This window comes from Anser brachyrhynchus (genome assembly GCF_964034855.1).
Source record: "Anser brachyrhynchus genome assembly, chromosome: 12".
Lineage (NCBI taxonomy): Eukaryota > Metazoa > Chordata > Aves > Anseriformes > Anatidae > Anser > Anser brachyrhynchus.
The window spans coordinates 13,725,747-13,741,254 of NC_137707.1; the positions used below are offsets into that span (position 1 = coordinate 13,725,747).

General features: G+C 43.4%; 1 protein-coding gene across 2 annotated transcripts in view; it reads left to right on the plus strand.

Moving 5' to 3' along the window:
• AMFR (autocrine motility factor receptor) overlaps window positions 1-15,508 on the plus strand; it is a 28,970-nt gene that overhangs the window by 2,992 nt on the left and 10,470 nt on the right. For both annotated transcript variants that reach the window (XM_080551875.1, XM_080551876.1), the window contains exons 3-10: window positions 617-781; window positions 2,483-2,635; window positions 6,936-6,976; window positions 7,491-7,623; window positions 8,171-8,304; window positions 9,956-10,066; window positions 12,607-12,797; window positions 14,398-14,501. In XM_080551875.1, coding sequence (XP_080408001.1) covers window positions 617-781; window positions 2,483-2,635; window positions 6,936-6,976; window positions 7,491-7,623; window positions 8,171-8,304; window positions 9,956-10,066; window positions 12,607-12,797; window positions 14,398-14,501 — 1,032 coding nt within the window. The remainder of the gene's footprint in view (window positions 1-616; window positions 782-2,482; window positions 2,636-6,935; window positions 6,977-7,490; window positions 7,624-8,170; window positions 8,305-9,955; window positions 10,067-12,606; window positions 12,798-14,397; window positions 14,502-15,508) is intronic.

Here is a 15,508-nt window from a genome sequence, read left to right on the forward strand (position 1 = left end):
TTAACTCTTGTCCTGGTGATTTCATCATGTTCCTTAACCAAACGTTCTATTCCATAACATTTTTCTCTCCTCAACAAACTGGCTTTCTGTCTGCTGCTCGAGAAGATCATACTTTTTCTTTCATGCTGCATGTGCGTGGGAATACATTTTTTTTAATCGCTCATCCATTTCATTCTCCACTGTAGGCACTGTGCTTTTTAAGAGCTGACTTTCTTATCTTTTCCTTTATCTCTACTTTTGATGGGTACTTTTGGGAGCGTGGTGCTAGGCTATTTGGACATCGTGTCTAACTTAATGTGGCTGTTCTTCTGGTCAACACAGCAGGGAGAACTTTGTATTTGAGGCCCAGTAGCTGTGTTGCTTGGGTGTGGAAAATCAAATATTAGGGACTTCTAATGTTTTTAGTATTTTTTTTAAAATTCAGTAATGGTAACAAATACTATTATAGATGTGTATGCATCTGGCTTTTGCTAACACATTGTCATGTTCCTGTTTCCATCTTCTTCCTCTCTTCCCCTCCATCACTCCCCTACGTATTATTTACTTTGGGCAGGGAGTTTTATGCTTGTGGGTTGTCAGTGCTTTCACGGCAGTAACCAAACGTCTTCCTTTTCAGCATCTCAAGGATAAGTTCTGGAATTTCATCTTCTACAAGTTCATCTTTATTTTTGGTGTGCTGAATGTTCAGACAGTGGAAGAAGTGGTCATGTGGTGCCTCTGGTTCTCTGGGCTCGTGTTTCTTCATCTTATGGTTCAGCTCTGCAAGGATCGCTTTGAATATGTAAGTTTTGATTAAGGGCTATCTTTTGGGTTATGCACATTCCATTTCTGGTTTAGGCACTGGCTCATTATAGGTTGAAGACAGATCATTGAGACCTTTTCCCCACCTGAGGTGCTGAACATGTGCACTTCCATTAGCTTCAAATAGTTGCTTCGGAATGCCATGTCAGTTTTACTCCTTCGGTTTTCCCAGCAGATAAATAGAGCCGAAGAGGTTTATTTTCTTTAATAAATTGTTCATTACATGTGCCCTGTAATTACTGTTACATAATGCTGTGAGATGATTTCATAGCTCTTCTCAGTGAAGAAATCTTGACAGCAGAACATCCCTTAGAACAGTGCCCTTCGGGACTGGTCCATAAAACCTCCTTCTGTGAATTCTGTGCTCATGTTTCAAGCTCATTTACATCTACCCAATGTTGACTGCCAATACACAGCACAACATTCTTCATAAGCTATATCCAGTTTCTGTTAATACCAGGAATAATTTTGGTTGAGAGACACAGGAAGGCTAGGCAAGGAAGAGGGAACTGGAATTTGAACAATAAATCTTGCTCTTTAAACATTTATAATGCACATACGTTTTCCTCCGCTCCTCTGTCCTGGCTAAAAGTTCTAACTAAATTGAATCCATGAATTTCCTTTTGGTAGCTTTGCAATTTATTATGATTTTTATTAATATCCAGTAAGGCCTGTTAATTCACAAGTAGCTAAGCACCAAGCTTGAAACTAGTTTGGTTGGGGTTAGGAAAATTAAGCCATAAATGAATGAGGCAGACGTATGGTAGTCTTGGTGTAGTTCAGAAAGCTGTAAAAGAACAAAGCTCATGTGGGAAAGAATCCTTATTATACCCCTCTGCCTTCAAAGCGTGTATATAAAACAAGGAAGAAAGAACCAATTTAAAAACAAAGCATGGGAGTCAACTTCAGTCAGACCAGAGTGAAGCTTTGGGCAACTCCTTTCGTTGTCCTGTTCTTCCCCTTCCTGCCCTGAAAATAAGGGGATGGAACGCTAAAATCCATTGCCTCTTGGGTCATTTTTGATTTAGACAGTCCAGATGTAGCCTACTGTTAAAGGAGTTCAGGTAATTAATATGTTATATATACTATTGAATGAGACACAGAACTATTTTCAGTAGGCTCTGTCCAGCAGTCTCTAGCTGCAAGTGAGTTTTTGGGGGGAGATGTCTACTTTCATCAATGTCGTTAAGTTCTGGAAGATAAAGCTGGACAAATTCAGGTTAGCTGTGAGGTAAAAAAAACAAAACATGCAGAGTAGTTATTCTCGTTGCTCAAAGCCTTTAAATCAAGGTTAGGTGTCTTTCTAAAACACGTGTTCATCTGAAGCAGATGCTGTGGGTTTGATACAGAAACTACTGGGTGAGAAAGTGCCTGTGTTTTTCTCACACAGGTGACCTGAACATTATATCAGATAATCATAATGATCCCTTCTGGCTTGAAAAAAACACCCTGTGAATGTAAGTGACAGGGAGATGAGCAATGCTTTGGGATGGTGCATTGTCTTAGCTTTATTCCACATCGCTTACTGCTGTGCTGCATGGTTGAGGTCGCAAAACCTCATGGTTTTATTCTGGAAAGCAGAAGATTTTCCTGAACTAGGTCTTGTCTAGGGAGGCGAGTATGGAGGGCAGGGTGGATGGAGTGCTTCTTTAAACCTGTTGCTTACATTTTTGTGTTGCAGCTCTCCTTTTCTCCGACGACACCCATGAGCAGCCACATCAGAGTGCTGACCCTGCTCATCGCCATGCTCCTGTCCTGCTGCGGCCTGGCCGTCGTCTGTGCGGTTATTGGCTACACCCACGGCATGCACACCTTGGCTTTCATGGCAGCAGAGGTGAGGCTACCTTCGGGTGTCCTTGTTCCTGCTGTGCTTTTCATCCCTCCTTTTGGGGTGCGTGACACTCCTTGGTTTGTGGTGGGTTTTCTTTTAGCTTCCCACAAGGAAGAAACTCTGAAGATGCATAAAATGCCCTCCTCTTTGTTTTAGAATAGTTGCCAGATCTGCATGCTTTCCCTGCTTAGAGCTTAAGCCCACGAATACTCTTTGTCTGAAGAAAAGGATGAGAAGCTAAATCTGTAAGATGATGCTGAAATCAAATGGCAGCGTATGAAAAAATAATGGTTGTGCTTCATGAACATTGCAAGAAGGGTTAGTTGAAATAGCCATTAGAGAGAGAGAGCGTGTACATGAACATGTAATGTGCACTTCAGCCTGTTTCTCTGAGGTGGTATTTTCTATTTTATTTCTCCCAGAAAGCGAGTAACATCCTTTCCCTAAGGCGTGCTCATGGGATTTGCTTCTGTTTGTGTGAAAAGTTGCATCTTGGGTGAGCTGAGCAGCTCGTGTTTGTGCATTCCTCTAAACATCAATATGTTTGTGGGGCAAGCATCAATATGTTTGTGGGGCAAAGATCAGCGTGCTTGTGACATGATGGTTGTTGCACTCTGCCTGGGGAAGTGACAGTCTTACAGGGGTGGCAACCACTAGAACTGCAATTAAGTCGCGCAGGCACATCCTTAGTTCAGATAGCAAGTGGCACGTGTGATTTATTTTTCTTCTCCGCTACCTTGAGTTCACACTCGGAGTTAGCGAGGAACAAAGAAAACAATCAGCTGGTACATCTTACAGTACTGTGCTGGTCACACCACAGCTCAGTTATTTAACACATCGGTTTACTGTCCTTTAAATATGAGAATATGCAGCGGGGCCAGGTTTGCAGTTACATGATGGAAGAATATTGAAGATTTCAGTCTGTCTCTAATAGCTGGGGTCTCATTAATGGTGCATCTCTTATCTTGGCTCGGCAGAAGGATGTATCTGCCTTGTACCCGCCTGGGGCAGGTTTATCAGGGAGGGTCACGGTTCTGAAGTGTTGCCTCCTTGGCTCTGAACAGTGTCGTGGTGGACGTGTTTTGGGCTGCAGGATAGGGGCCAGGTGTTTGTTCCAGTGGGGTCTGTTCTGTCTGCTTATTAATAAAGGAGAGCATAAGTGCGTGGTCCTCAACCAAGCTGTAGGTGTGCAGCAGAGGAGGTTTATGGAGAATGTGTAGGAAAAGGTCTCCTGGGGTTTGAGGCCATTTGGAGTTGAGGTTTGCTGCTGGGTTTGATAGCCACAGGTCGACTCTGGAAAGCTGCCTGATCGTTCACTGACCTCACTTATACTTTGGCCTCTGCAGTACCCAAAAGCAATGAGCTCCAGGTCTCGCTCTGCTTTGTGTACGCTAATGAGCCCTTCTAGTTGTTGTGACTCACCTCCCTGATAACGGCCCTGGCTGTTTTCTCGTAGTTCGTGATGAAATACGGCACAGAACCATTCCCTCTTGACTCTTCGTCACGTTGTTTGCAATTTTATAGACCTTTCACCTGTTCCCCTTCTGATTCTCCTTCCAGCAGAAGAAATCTAGTCTGTTTAATCTTTCCTCGTATGAAATTGTCCAACCTTGTCCTTTCCTGCACCTTTTTAATATGGGTGACCAGAAGGAGTTCCCTTGGTTTCAGTAGCCAGCACTCATGTAGACGGAGTAAAGCACCGAGGCTTCTTTCTGTACAGGTACTAGCAGTGACACCTCATGGTCCTCGAGCTCTCAGCAAAAAGGCATCAAAGCCTGAAGGCTGAAATGTTTTCTTGGTGGTGGCTTGTGTGACGCTGTTCGAGAGGGACCCTGCCAAACGTGTTCCATTAGTGTGTGTTTAATTACATTAAGTTGCATTAAGCTATTCATCTCTCTCCGGACTCTGCAAGCATCGATTTTTAGCTTGATGCCTGAGGGTTTTCAGTAGAGCAATAAGGATGTTTTCCTTGGGTTTTAGCTAGGCATCCCCCTGTTTCGTAGTGTTTGTCAGCGTTTTCCTTCCTGCAAAGGGCGGATGTGAAATGTGGAAGTGCCCAGAGAAGGCTGAATAAGGACAGTCTGGTTGTTTCTTCTTTTTCTGTGTGTGAACACTGAGGATTGTTTTGCTTTAATGTAGTATGCTACTGGAGAATTACAGTTCAGTAATGACCATCCTGTCCCTCTTTGCACCTTTTTTATTTCAAGAAACGATTTCTCCATTCCTGCAGCAAATGTACTCTGATCCAGTTCTGTATGTCTCAGTTAAGCCCATATAATTAATAATAGTGATGTTCAGATCTCGGCATCATACCTTCCAGATAATAGTGTATTTTTCTGCCTAACTTCTCGTCCCACACCCATCATCTTACTGCCTCCCAGCTGCATGTTCTCGTACAGGACCAGTACCTGCCAGCTGCCTCCTCCGGCGCAGCGTCCCCAGGGGACAGGAGTGTGAGCAGCGAAGCAGTTTCATCAGGGCAGAGCGAGAGCTGTGTGAGCGTCGTCACTGACGGCGTCCTGCCATGCGCTTAGACCTCAGGCCGCCCGGTTGTGTAACTGGTGATGCAACGTTACGCGCTCTGCGAAGTATCTCAGCGTGCTGAAAGGCGTTTCTAGAAACAGCGGAAGAACTGCAGACCATCGCCGTGACCCAGTCCTTGTTGTTCTGGTGCTGATGCTCTCGCTGCCTCGGCACTAACCGGTATAAATCATGTCTTGGCAACAAAACAGTGAACTAAAGGGGAGTATTGAAATTCCATGCATTCCAAATCCTGGCTTACATTTTAACCTCTCTGAAAAGTTTCAGAGTTGGAGTCTTCAGCTTTCTACCTGACAGATGTCTTTCTTATTGGAGACGATGCCACGTAGGCTGGTTTGTGCTCAATGCCATATCCATCCAGCAGCTCGGGTTCTGTTTTACCGCTTGCATGGTTAGAATTTGGACGTATTTACTTTTTTCCGTGGTCTGCTCAAAGCTTCTCTGTAGCCAGAAACCTCCTGAGAACAAAGCGCAGCCTCTTTCTGTTACCCACAGACGGGGTAACGGAGACAGGAGGGGGTCTCAGGACGTTCCCCACAGGAGCAGCTGGTGTGTTGATTGAGATTTTAATGAAAGATGTTTGTCGTGAGAACAGAACAGGGTGCTAGGTGACTTGCTGTTACATTCTTGGTTGTTTCTGTTATTTGAATGATTTGAGTGTCTCATCCTGAAGCCCTTATTAGGACAAAAGATTACTGGTGTCATAGGCACAGAAAAAAAATATTTTAAAGCCACCTAGTAAATAGTTGGCAGATATGCCGGACGTTACTAAGGGTTAAATATGCTTAGAGAAGCATTTTAAGAACACTTTTTACAAATGGAAAAAGTATTCAGAACAACTGTTTTGGTGCTGTACCAGGAAGATAGCGTGTCTGACTGTTTTTCCGTGACTGTTTAATGCTTATGCTGAAGGTATGCCATCAGGCAGCTTTAGAGAAGTGGTTTGCAGTTGCTCCTTACAAATCCTTTGCATCTTGGTGTCCCTTGGCAGTTGCTAGCCATGGGGTGGCATGGGCAGTCTGCAGGGGGCCTGTCCTGCCTGATCTCTCACTGGGATGGTACAGCAAAGGGAGGGGACGCTGGGGGCCAGACAGGTAGGACAGAGAGAGAGGTGATCTAGAAACCCCTACAGAGGTCTAGAAACACACCTTTGTGGTGACTTGTCTTCAGACTTCTGGTCTGCTTACACTTTCTGATGCGCTCAGGTTTTTTCTCTGTGCTCAGCCTAGAGAAGTAAGTATCACTGGAGAGAGAAGTTATTTACCCGCTGTTCACATCTTAGCAAAAGGGGGGAAATGACTTGAAAGTGCTTCTCTGGTTCTTCCTCCAATTGCTGCTGCTGTCTGGTTCAGCATTTTCTTTAGTGGTGGGGCGAGGAGGGGCCTGCTGCCCTCACCAGGAGGTAATTGGTGGGATTGTGGTATCGACGCCGAGTGATGAGAATTGGAAATGATAATGTCACATAAATGGGGGGAAAAAGAGAGGCTTAGAGGCTGTGATGCTCGTGGCTGCTCTGTGAGCACTGTGTGTTTGAGCTCTGCAAGGATCAATTTCTTCTCGGTGGAAGAAATTTAAATTTATGTATAATCTTCATGTTTGGTGCAGGTATATTGCGCACATGCAGTCATCTGTAACGACCGTTGTTTCACAGGAATTTGTTCAGCCGCACTAAATGCGTTGTGTTTGAGCCCTCAGCCCCTGCCTCAGTACCACTGCCCCTGCCAGGATGTTGTTAACGTGTCATTTTTTTCCTCTTTTGCAGTCTCTGCTTGTGACAGTCAGAACTGCTCACGTGATTTTACGGTGAGTAGCCCGTGTTTTCCGTGATGGTTGTTCAAGAAGGTGTACACGGCGTGTGCATTTAAGAGCTGTGTATAGTTAACTTGCTGAATTGCAAATGTATATTTGGAGATGGGCAAAGGCAGTTAACTTCTGCCCCTACTGCTTTTTAAATACAATTTCTGCAATGGATGGATAGCTTTAGTGGGTGTTCATAGTACTGTGCTAAGGTATGGATTAAAATGGGCTGGCGCTGCTGTTTGGGGATTGATTTATGCTATTTCATGTCATCTTACTGGTTTTCTTTTAAGATCCTGATCTCTGTAACTTTTGCTTTAAGGAAGTAGCATGCATGTGTATCTGTAAGGCACATGTAGGACATGATGAGGGCAGAACCTCTTTGTTCTGGTCACCATTGGCCTTCCAGGTCTGTCATGAAGCTCCAAAATCTTGCCTGAGAAGCACTTCAGAAGCTGAAAAATGTGGGTCTTCAATTAATGAAAAACATAAAATAATGTTACTGTCTCTGCTCTCGCAGATACGTAATTCATCTCTGGGATCTCAACCATGAAGGAACATGGGAAGGCAAAGGCACTTATGTGTACTACACGGATTTTGTCATGGAGCTGACCCTGCTTTCGCTAGACTTGATGCATCACATTCATATGCTGGTATGAAATATTGGAGATAGTGTTGAGCAAATAGACTTGCCTTAAAATAAAGAGTGTTGGGTATATGCATTTTAAATATATATAATTACTGTTTTGCTTATTTTATGAACCAACCATAGAAAAGTCTTTAAATTAAGAGGAAAATGTAGTGCAGGGGGTTCTGTCATTATTTCCTCCTGTTCAGTTTGAAGTCCTCACAAATAACTTTGTTATGGAGTATTAACTACTGCATAATTACCTATTTAATAGGTGTTTAATTAGCTCTGTTATTGAGTAATCAGACAATTATTTTCACTGGTAGCAGTGGATGTTAAAATTAATGACACTTGAATACAGTTTATCCTCGTTACAAATGGTGTACTGCTCATGTTTGAGGATGTAAAGAGCAGCAGCTCCTGTGAACAAGTGTGGTTAGTTTGGACTCAAGTACTGGTTTCTTGAAATCTTTTTCACTTAAGAGCTGATGCAGTTTCTTGTGGCTGTCTCCTGGTTCCCACAGTGTTTGTTTCTAATCACTTTTCTCTCTTTTCTCCTTTCTTTCCCAAAGCTGTTTGGCAACATCTGGCTGTCAATGGCAAGCCTGGTGATTTTTATGCAGCTGCGCTACCTGTTTCACGAGGTTCAACGAAGAATTCGGAGGCACAAGAACTACCTGCGTGTGGTCGGAAACATGGAGGCTAGGTGAGCTTCTTACTTGCTCTGGGGTACTGATTTTTATCTTGGATAGAGAATCCCCATCAAGAAGTTGGGGTTCCCTTGTGTTGCTTTGAAACACGATGACGTGTTGTGATCTGGAGAGATACGGTCTTCCAAATCCAACTCTTAAATCTTCACAGTCTTGGGATACGTAGGAGTGACTTTTATAAAAGCAGTATGTCAGGTAACAAGTATTATTGGTCACAAGTGAACTCCCCTGTCCAGTATTTCTTCTCTTCTCCCTTGTCTACTGCCCTAAGCGGTAGGGGTGGCGCAAGCTCTGCAGAGCTCTGCCTGGTTCAGTTGTCACATATTGACTTTGGCTGGGATAGAAATAAATGCTTTTAATTTCCTTAGGCCATGCCATTCAGTTACTGCCTGAAATTTAATCAAAATATTAATTAAAAAAAATCTGTTCAGCTCTAAGTATGAGTTTATTAAACCTGAAAACAACTCCAAACTAGTTCTGTACATGGAGTGGAGCTGAGAACCCCTCAAGATTACTTTAGGCTATCCCTCTGTACTCTGGCAGTGTAGAGAAATGGAGAGGCCTGCTAAAACCTCGGGTTGTGCCAGGTGCTTCTGCATCTCCGATACAGTGTTTTCATAGCTCAACTGCGTCCTTAGTATTAATGGGAGCAGCAGGGAGTTTTTCTCTATGTTGCTGTGCTGTTTTCATTGTAGACTTCAGTGGATTCGACCAGCTCTGGTGCCTGCTGCTGTACTTAGGTGGAGAAGACTGACTTCTCAGGAGATTCCCAAGGTTTTCTTTGTGAAAGGTCATTTAGTGGCTGTAATAGCAGGCTAAGAGCTGCAGAACAAAGTTCATCCCCAGTGCATTTTTTCTTTGCAGTAAGATGCAATTGCTAAACTCCTCGAAGTTTCTCACAAAGATGTTTGAATTGCAAGTGTCTTATCTGAGACATCTTATCTGAGTGATTTAACACGGTTTTGTCATCCTGATTGTCCTGGAAGAACCACAGTCTAGCTTCTTGCTGAAGCTGTCAGTGGAAGCTGGCTTCATGCATTTGTGTAGTTGGTTTTCACATATTCCACATTAGCAGTACTGTGAAATATATATAATGTATAATATATATAATACTGTTATAACATGCACCTCTATACTGTCTGTTTTGGGGTATTACGTAGTACCTCCTTGCATGGCACTGTAGTTCAAAATATGTGATATTTTAATTCAAAGACAAGTGGGGGTTGGTAAAATCTGAGGGCAAAATCAGTCAGACCATAAATACTTACGATCCCGAGAAGGCATCTTAATGGGTACAGCTATTAAAATTCACTTAGAAAAATGATGTAAGCCAAATCTATACAGGTTATAACTTGAGGTTCTCTACCTAATGATCGTACTCCTTGGAAGATAATAAGTCAAAGCTATTTGAACTTAGGACATACTCAGAGATGTGCCAAAAATGTCTGTAAGAAGGCATGGAAGGGACGTGTATGAGAAACTTTGCAGCATGAGTTCTGGTTACGGAAAAGATAGATATTCTGGCACACCTCATCCAAGGGAAAGTTAATGTGGAGATTAAGGTTTTCTCAGTGCAAGATTCTGTACACAGGAGGCTGTGCTGAGATGGGGTAATCATTATTTCTGTCTCTTCCTTGTTCTTTGCAGGTTTGCAATTGCAACACCAGAGGAGCTTGCAGTCAATAATGACGACTGTGCCATTTGCTGGGACTCCATGCAGTCTGCACGTAAACTCCCTTGTGGCCATCTCTTCCACAAGTAGGTTCCTGGGGCTGGGGAGAGTGGAACTGACTGTGGAAAGGAAGGGTTATGTGGGCATGTCTGAAAGTTACAGCAGGTTGACAACCAACCAGTTGTTGGCAAAGCTGAGATTGCTTCCTGCATGGGCTCACTTGGTCTGCTTCTAATTACAAAGTGAAGGTCACGTTCACTTCTGTCATTTTCCTGTTCTAGTTGTTTCGCTTGGTCCATTCTGTTTCCCCTCAGACTAACAAGCATGTGTCTTCTCAGCTGATAGGCAGATAATGATAAAATACGTTATCTCAATTGCAAGTCTGTACCCTGCTTTGCTGTGTAAATGCTAGGTAAAACAGACCTTTTTTCCACCTTTAGTTTATCCCAGGCTTTGCTTCTTCCATAAGGGTGTGTTGGTTTTCAGGTGATGAAGAAAAATAGTTAGACCCCTCTGTGCTTTTCAGATACCAACTTTAAAGAGAAAACCAGGAAATATTTTTCTGTATAGCACATCCAGACATGGTGATGAATGCTCGAGGATGCTTGTGAAGGCCAGGTCTGATTATGTGGTTCTGTGGGGCAGTGAGTTCACAGGGCTTTGAAGGAGGTTAAACAGACTAGCTCAAGAGGTCCCCAGGTGACTGGAACTGGGAAGCTCTTGACCAGAGGAATGATCTGCATCCTGTTTCTTGCACTCACTCAGCAGTGAACCACAGTAGATGCTTGTGAAGGCAGGGTGCACCTTAGATGCACCTTTTCTTAGATCTTTTGTAGCAGCACTTACATTTTTACATTTGTGCTTAGTGACAAAAGAAGATACGGGGCTCGAATCAGGAATTTCTGAAGTGCCTGGTGGTTAATGTGCACGGTCAGTTAAATTCTCCCTGTGGTGTCATGTGAGCAGATTCCTTTCCGCAAATAGCTTTTTACTTTTCTGGTAGCTGTCAGAGCAGAGGTTATAAGCTGTGTGCTAATTTGTTGTCATTTGTGACAAACCTTGCCATAAATATTTATCTGTGTTCCAAGAAGTCTCTAATGAGATAATTTGCCTCAGTAGCAGAGACTCCTCTTGCAGTGCTACTGAATCATATGAATATTTAATCACCTCCTGAGCACTTGAGAAGCCCAGGGTCTCCTCTTCAGAAAGTTGTTTTCTCTGTCTAAAATGACCCATCTGCCTCTCTTCTGAATAAGTTCCCTTACCTCCTTGGTGTATTTAGGGAGGGAACGTATTGAAGTGAATGACTTAGGCTTGCATATAAAAATAGGTATAATTAATAACCCTATATACAACCTAAAAAAGGCTTCTCTTCTCACAAAAGCCTGGTGATTTTGCCAACAGGCTAAACATGGAGCTTTTGTGTCCATTCTCAATGTCATGTGAATTCTGTCACAGCCATGTATTTGGAGTAGAAGATGGCAGGGATGATTCACATTGCTGAGATCATTAGTATGGAGATAAACAGCTGAAGTTTAATGGGAGTGGGTGTCTCAATCGTTTAGGCTTTGTAGAAACTCTCTCTTTCTTTTAGGAAGCACTCAGTTTCAAAACGGCTGTTGCCCTGAAACCTTGCCAGCCTGACCTGGTTTTAGCCATCCTGCGGGAGGTGATCAAGCCCTGCTGCAGCACAAGATGGGTACAGCACCTCCTGGCCGACAGCAAACCCTTTGGCTGGGTGCTGGTGCGGGTGGGAAGGGTCCCTGGGGCTTCCAGCACCTCGGTGGCTGGGTTTATTTGACTATTTTTTGATCATTTTTAGTGTCTCATTTCCAAAACGCTTTGAGATCTCCTGCTGGAAAAACAAAAGAAAACCAACACACCCTCCAAGTGTGAAATATGTGTTGTAGTCCTGAAATGTGTTCAGTTCTGTGAAATTCAGTCTTCCATGCTGAAAATCTGGTTTTACGTGCAAAAAAAATACCTCAGTTGGGTCATACCAGTCTGAATCAAAAAGTAGGCACAGCTCTGAGTGTTGAAACCTGCATTTCAAACGCTTCTCACTTTCTGCAAGACAGTGAATGCTCAGAATTAGGTGAGCATTGCCATGGCACAGCACTGGTTTATATTTATCTGTTGAGAAAGTGCCCCGAGTTGTACTCACTTTCGTGGGAGGTGCCCCTGCCCGTGGCAGGGGGTTGGAGTTGGATGAGTTTTAAGGTCCCTTCCGATCCAAACCATTTGAAGAAATATTTGTCCCGTTGCTTTATGTCCTTTTTCAGTTGGGGATTGTGAGACAAAAGATACACTTTGTTTTCCCTTCCAGGCAAAACTTACTTGCTCTGAGCTAGAGGGTCAGCAGGCTGGCAGAGCATTGAAGCGTGGGATAAATCTGCAAGCTTGTTTATTAAAAGTGAACACTAGAGTGTTTTCATCTGGAAGAAGTAAGAAGCCTGTGCCAGTTTCAGGAACTCATCAGGTGTATCTCACAAATCATCTCAAAGCAGTTCATGTGTACTTTTTTATGTTCTGCACAAAATACACTACAGCTACTCGATGTACTTCTGATACTGACGTCTTGGAACATTGCTGCAAACTCACTACAATATTACTGTTTTCCTCTCAGCTCATGCCTGCGGTCCTGGCTCGAACAAGATACATCTTGCCCAACCTGCAGAATGTCTCTTAATATCACTGACAGCCATCACGTGAGGGAGGATCACCAAAGGGAAAATCTGGATGAGAACCTGGGCCCTGTGGCAGTAGCAGAAGGCAGACCACGCTTGAACCAGCACAATCACTTCTTCCACTTCGATGGTGGGTTGAGCACATTTGACATTGTCTGCTGTTGCCCAAATAAACGGAGGGAACAGCCTTGCACAGGAGTGAATTCTGTTCATGTTTCTTACTGTTCTTTTGTCTCTGAAGTTGTCCAGAGCTATAGGGATTTCTTGAAAGATTTTGTGCTGATGAGTGCTTCCTTTTCCTTGATTTGTTGCTGTTAACAGTTTCACTACTGGCATTTATCCGTTGCATGCCATGCTGACCAACAGAACGGGAAACTCCTGTGTCTTGTTTTGCCACCAGGTGGCTGGTTAATCACTGACAGCTGCAAAGGGAGTCTGTGTGGGAGAGTCTAGAAGTCAGCCTTTCCCCTATCCCTGGGTAATGTGAAGTTCTCACAAGTCCATTTGCCACTCAGTTTGCAGTAACCTTGTAGTGGCTGTCAGGTGCAGAAGCTGCTTCTTAGGAGTCCTGTAACTGGAACAGTTGTACATATTGGTTCCAGGGACTTCAGTAGCCTATTACAAGTACTCATAAAACCTGTGTGATTTCAGGCCATGATGAGCTCTGTGTGTGCATTCAAACTTTATCTGCAAGAGACAATTTATAAGGAATATCTTCATTTTTTATTTTTTTAACTGTTTTGATATCAGCGTGTGCTTGTCTGCCACAGTTTCCTAGGGTTTTGCTGGCAGTCTTGTTGCTTCTCAGTAGGTTTCACTAGTGCAAATATTCATCTCTGGGCTCTGTCTTCGTGGACCTCCTGTTATGTGTGTAGCTGAGATGCTGCAAGCTTGCACAGTGAGCTGTTCTTTGTTTTTGTAGCCTTTAGAAATTGTGGGGGAGCATAATGAGCAGAGAGGGGTCAGGTGTTTCTAAGTATTGAGACCTGCTGGTAGCTTCTTGCATGGCTCCCACTTTTGGGGTGTTTTAGGTCTCCAAGAGACATTTATATTTAGAATACCATTCTGTGTTGTGATAGCTGTCCTCCCCAGTGCTCTCCAGTGGCTTGAGGACCCACAAAATTACTGTGAAGACAGGAGGAGAAATTGCATAGCTCAAACCACGCATTTATTTAAATGGAAACGGGGAAGGAGGAGGGAGTCGGCCACATGCCCTACTCTGAGCACGTAACTACAGCAGTCACTTGAAGTTACTCTGTCCCCACGTAGTGATATTTTCTCAGTGATGCCAGCCACTTGTTATCTGACCCATTTTGGAACCACTTTGAGCTTGTTTAGAAGCAGGCCTGTTTTTAGTAAAATTGCTGGAGTTATTCATGTGTTCCAGAACTGAATTTCGTTCTGGATTATTTTAACTTTCCCTCTAATGGGGACATTAAAGCAAGAAAATGAGGTGTTTTTGTTTTCTTGATCCTCTTCTAGCCTTGAGATCGTTAAGCCACTGTGACAGTGCGTTTCAAGAGATTGTCCTGTCTGTTGGGAGGCCGGCAGGTACTCACTTACTCCAGCCATCTCCATCTTTGGGAAACCTTACGGATGGATTGCAGTGCAGACCTCCCCCTATGTACCTTGGGGAAATACGATGACTTGAGTTGAATACACGCAGAAGTACTTCACCCGCATAGAACCTCTTATATTCCTGCTTGATTCCTTGGTGATTTCTTTCTTAGGTTCTCGAATTGCCAGCTGGCTGCCCAGTTTTTCAGTAGAAGTGATGCATACTACAAACATCCTTGGTATTGCACAAGCCAGCAACTCCCAGCTCAATGCTATGGTAAGACTACTTTATTGTTTTGGACCTCAGCCTTCCTATTTGTGCAAGGAGGGAAAGAGTTGCATATAGTTAGAGAACAGAAGGAGGAAGTAAGTCAAAACAGTATTTAGGAGTGGGAAAAGCTTTATTTCATTGAAGCTAGGGCTGTAGGTTGGTTCAGACATGCAAACGCAAAAGGACAGGGCTCGAGGTAAGTGATGGAGAAAAGTTGCATGTACTTTTGTGGGGTATAGGTATAGACCTTTTCTCAAATTGCTTGGTGTGACTTTAGTTTTTTTTCAGTACTTGGCTTCACTAACAACTTCCAGTAGTGAAGGGTCAGAGTCTGTAACCAGAAAATGTAGTTGTTGGCCAAGTGGCAACTGGTCAACCCCTTTCTCTGTGTTTTTTTTTTTTTGTATTTATTTTTAATAGCACTAAGCTCCAAGATAGCTGTATCTGTTGGAGAGTACTGTCAGTGTGGGATAGGGCTCTCTGTAGCACAGTTGACTTGCTGATTCATGATGATAACAGGAGTGTTGAGGATGAAGTCCCAGGTTTGATGACTTCATGTGTAAACGCTCCAGTGTAGAACAAAAAGAGAAGGATATGACATCACGCAATATAAATATATAAGTTCATTTTGTTTGAGAAGTGCCATTTCCTGTAAGTTCTTCAAGCTGTTGTGTGCCCTTAGTTAATATGTGTTTAGTGAGGTGCCTCTTGAAGGCAATGAAGTTTTCTGAACATGAGATCTCTCCGTAGCCTTTGCGATTGTTTAAGCCTCAATAGGGTAAGGCCACAAGTTTTAGGGGGCTTGGGGTCGTCAGGGACTTGGAAGGTGTTGGGAGATGATTTAGTGTGTTAAATATGCAGGGACTCTCCATCGAAGGTCAGCTTAGTTTTCTTTTACAGGACAGAGTGACACAAATGGGCTTTTATTAAGGATGAGTAATGATTTCTTATCGCTGTGCGTTATTAAAAGTAGCAACAACTTATACTAAAATCCCTGCTTTAGTAGTTTGCTA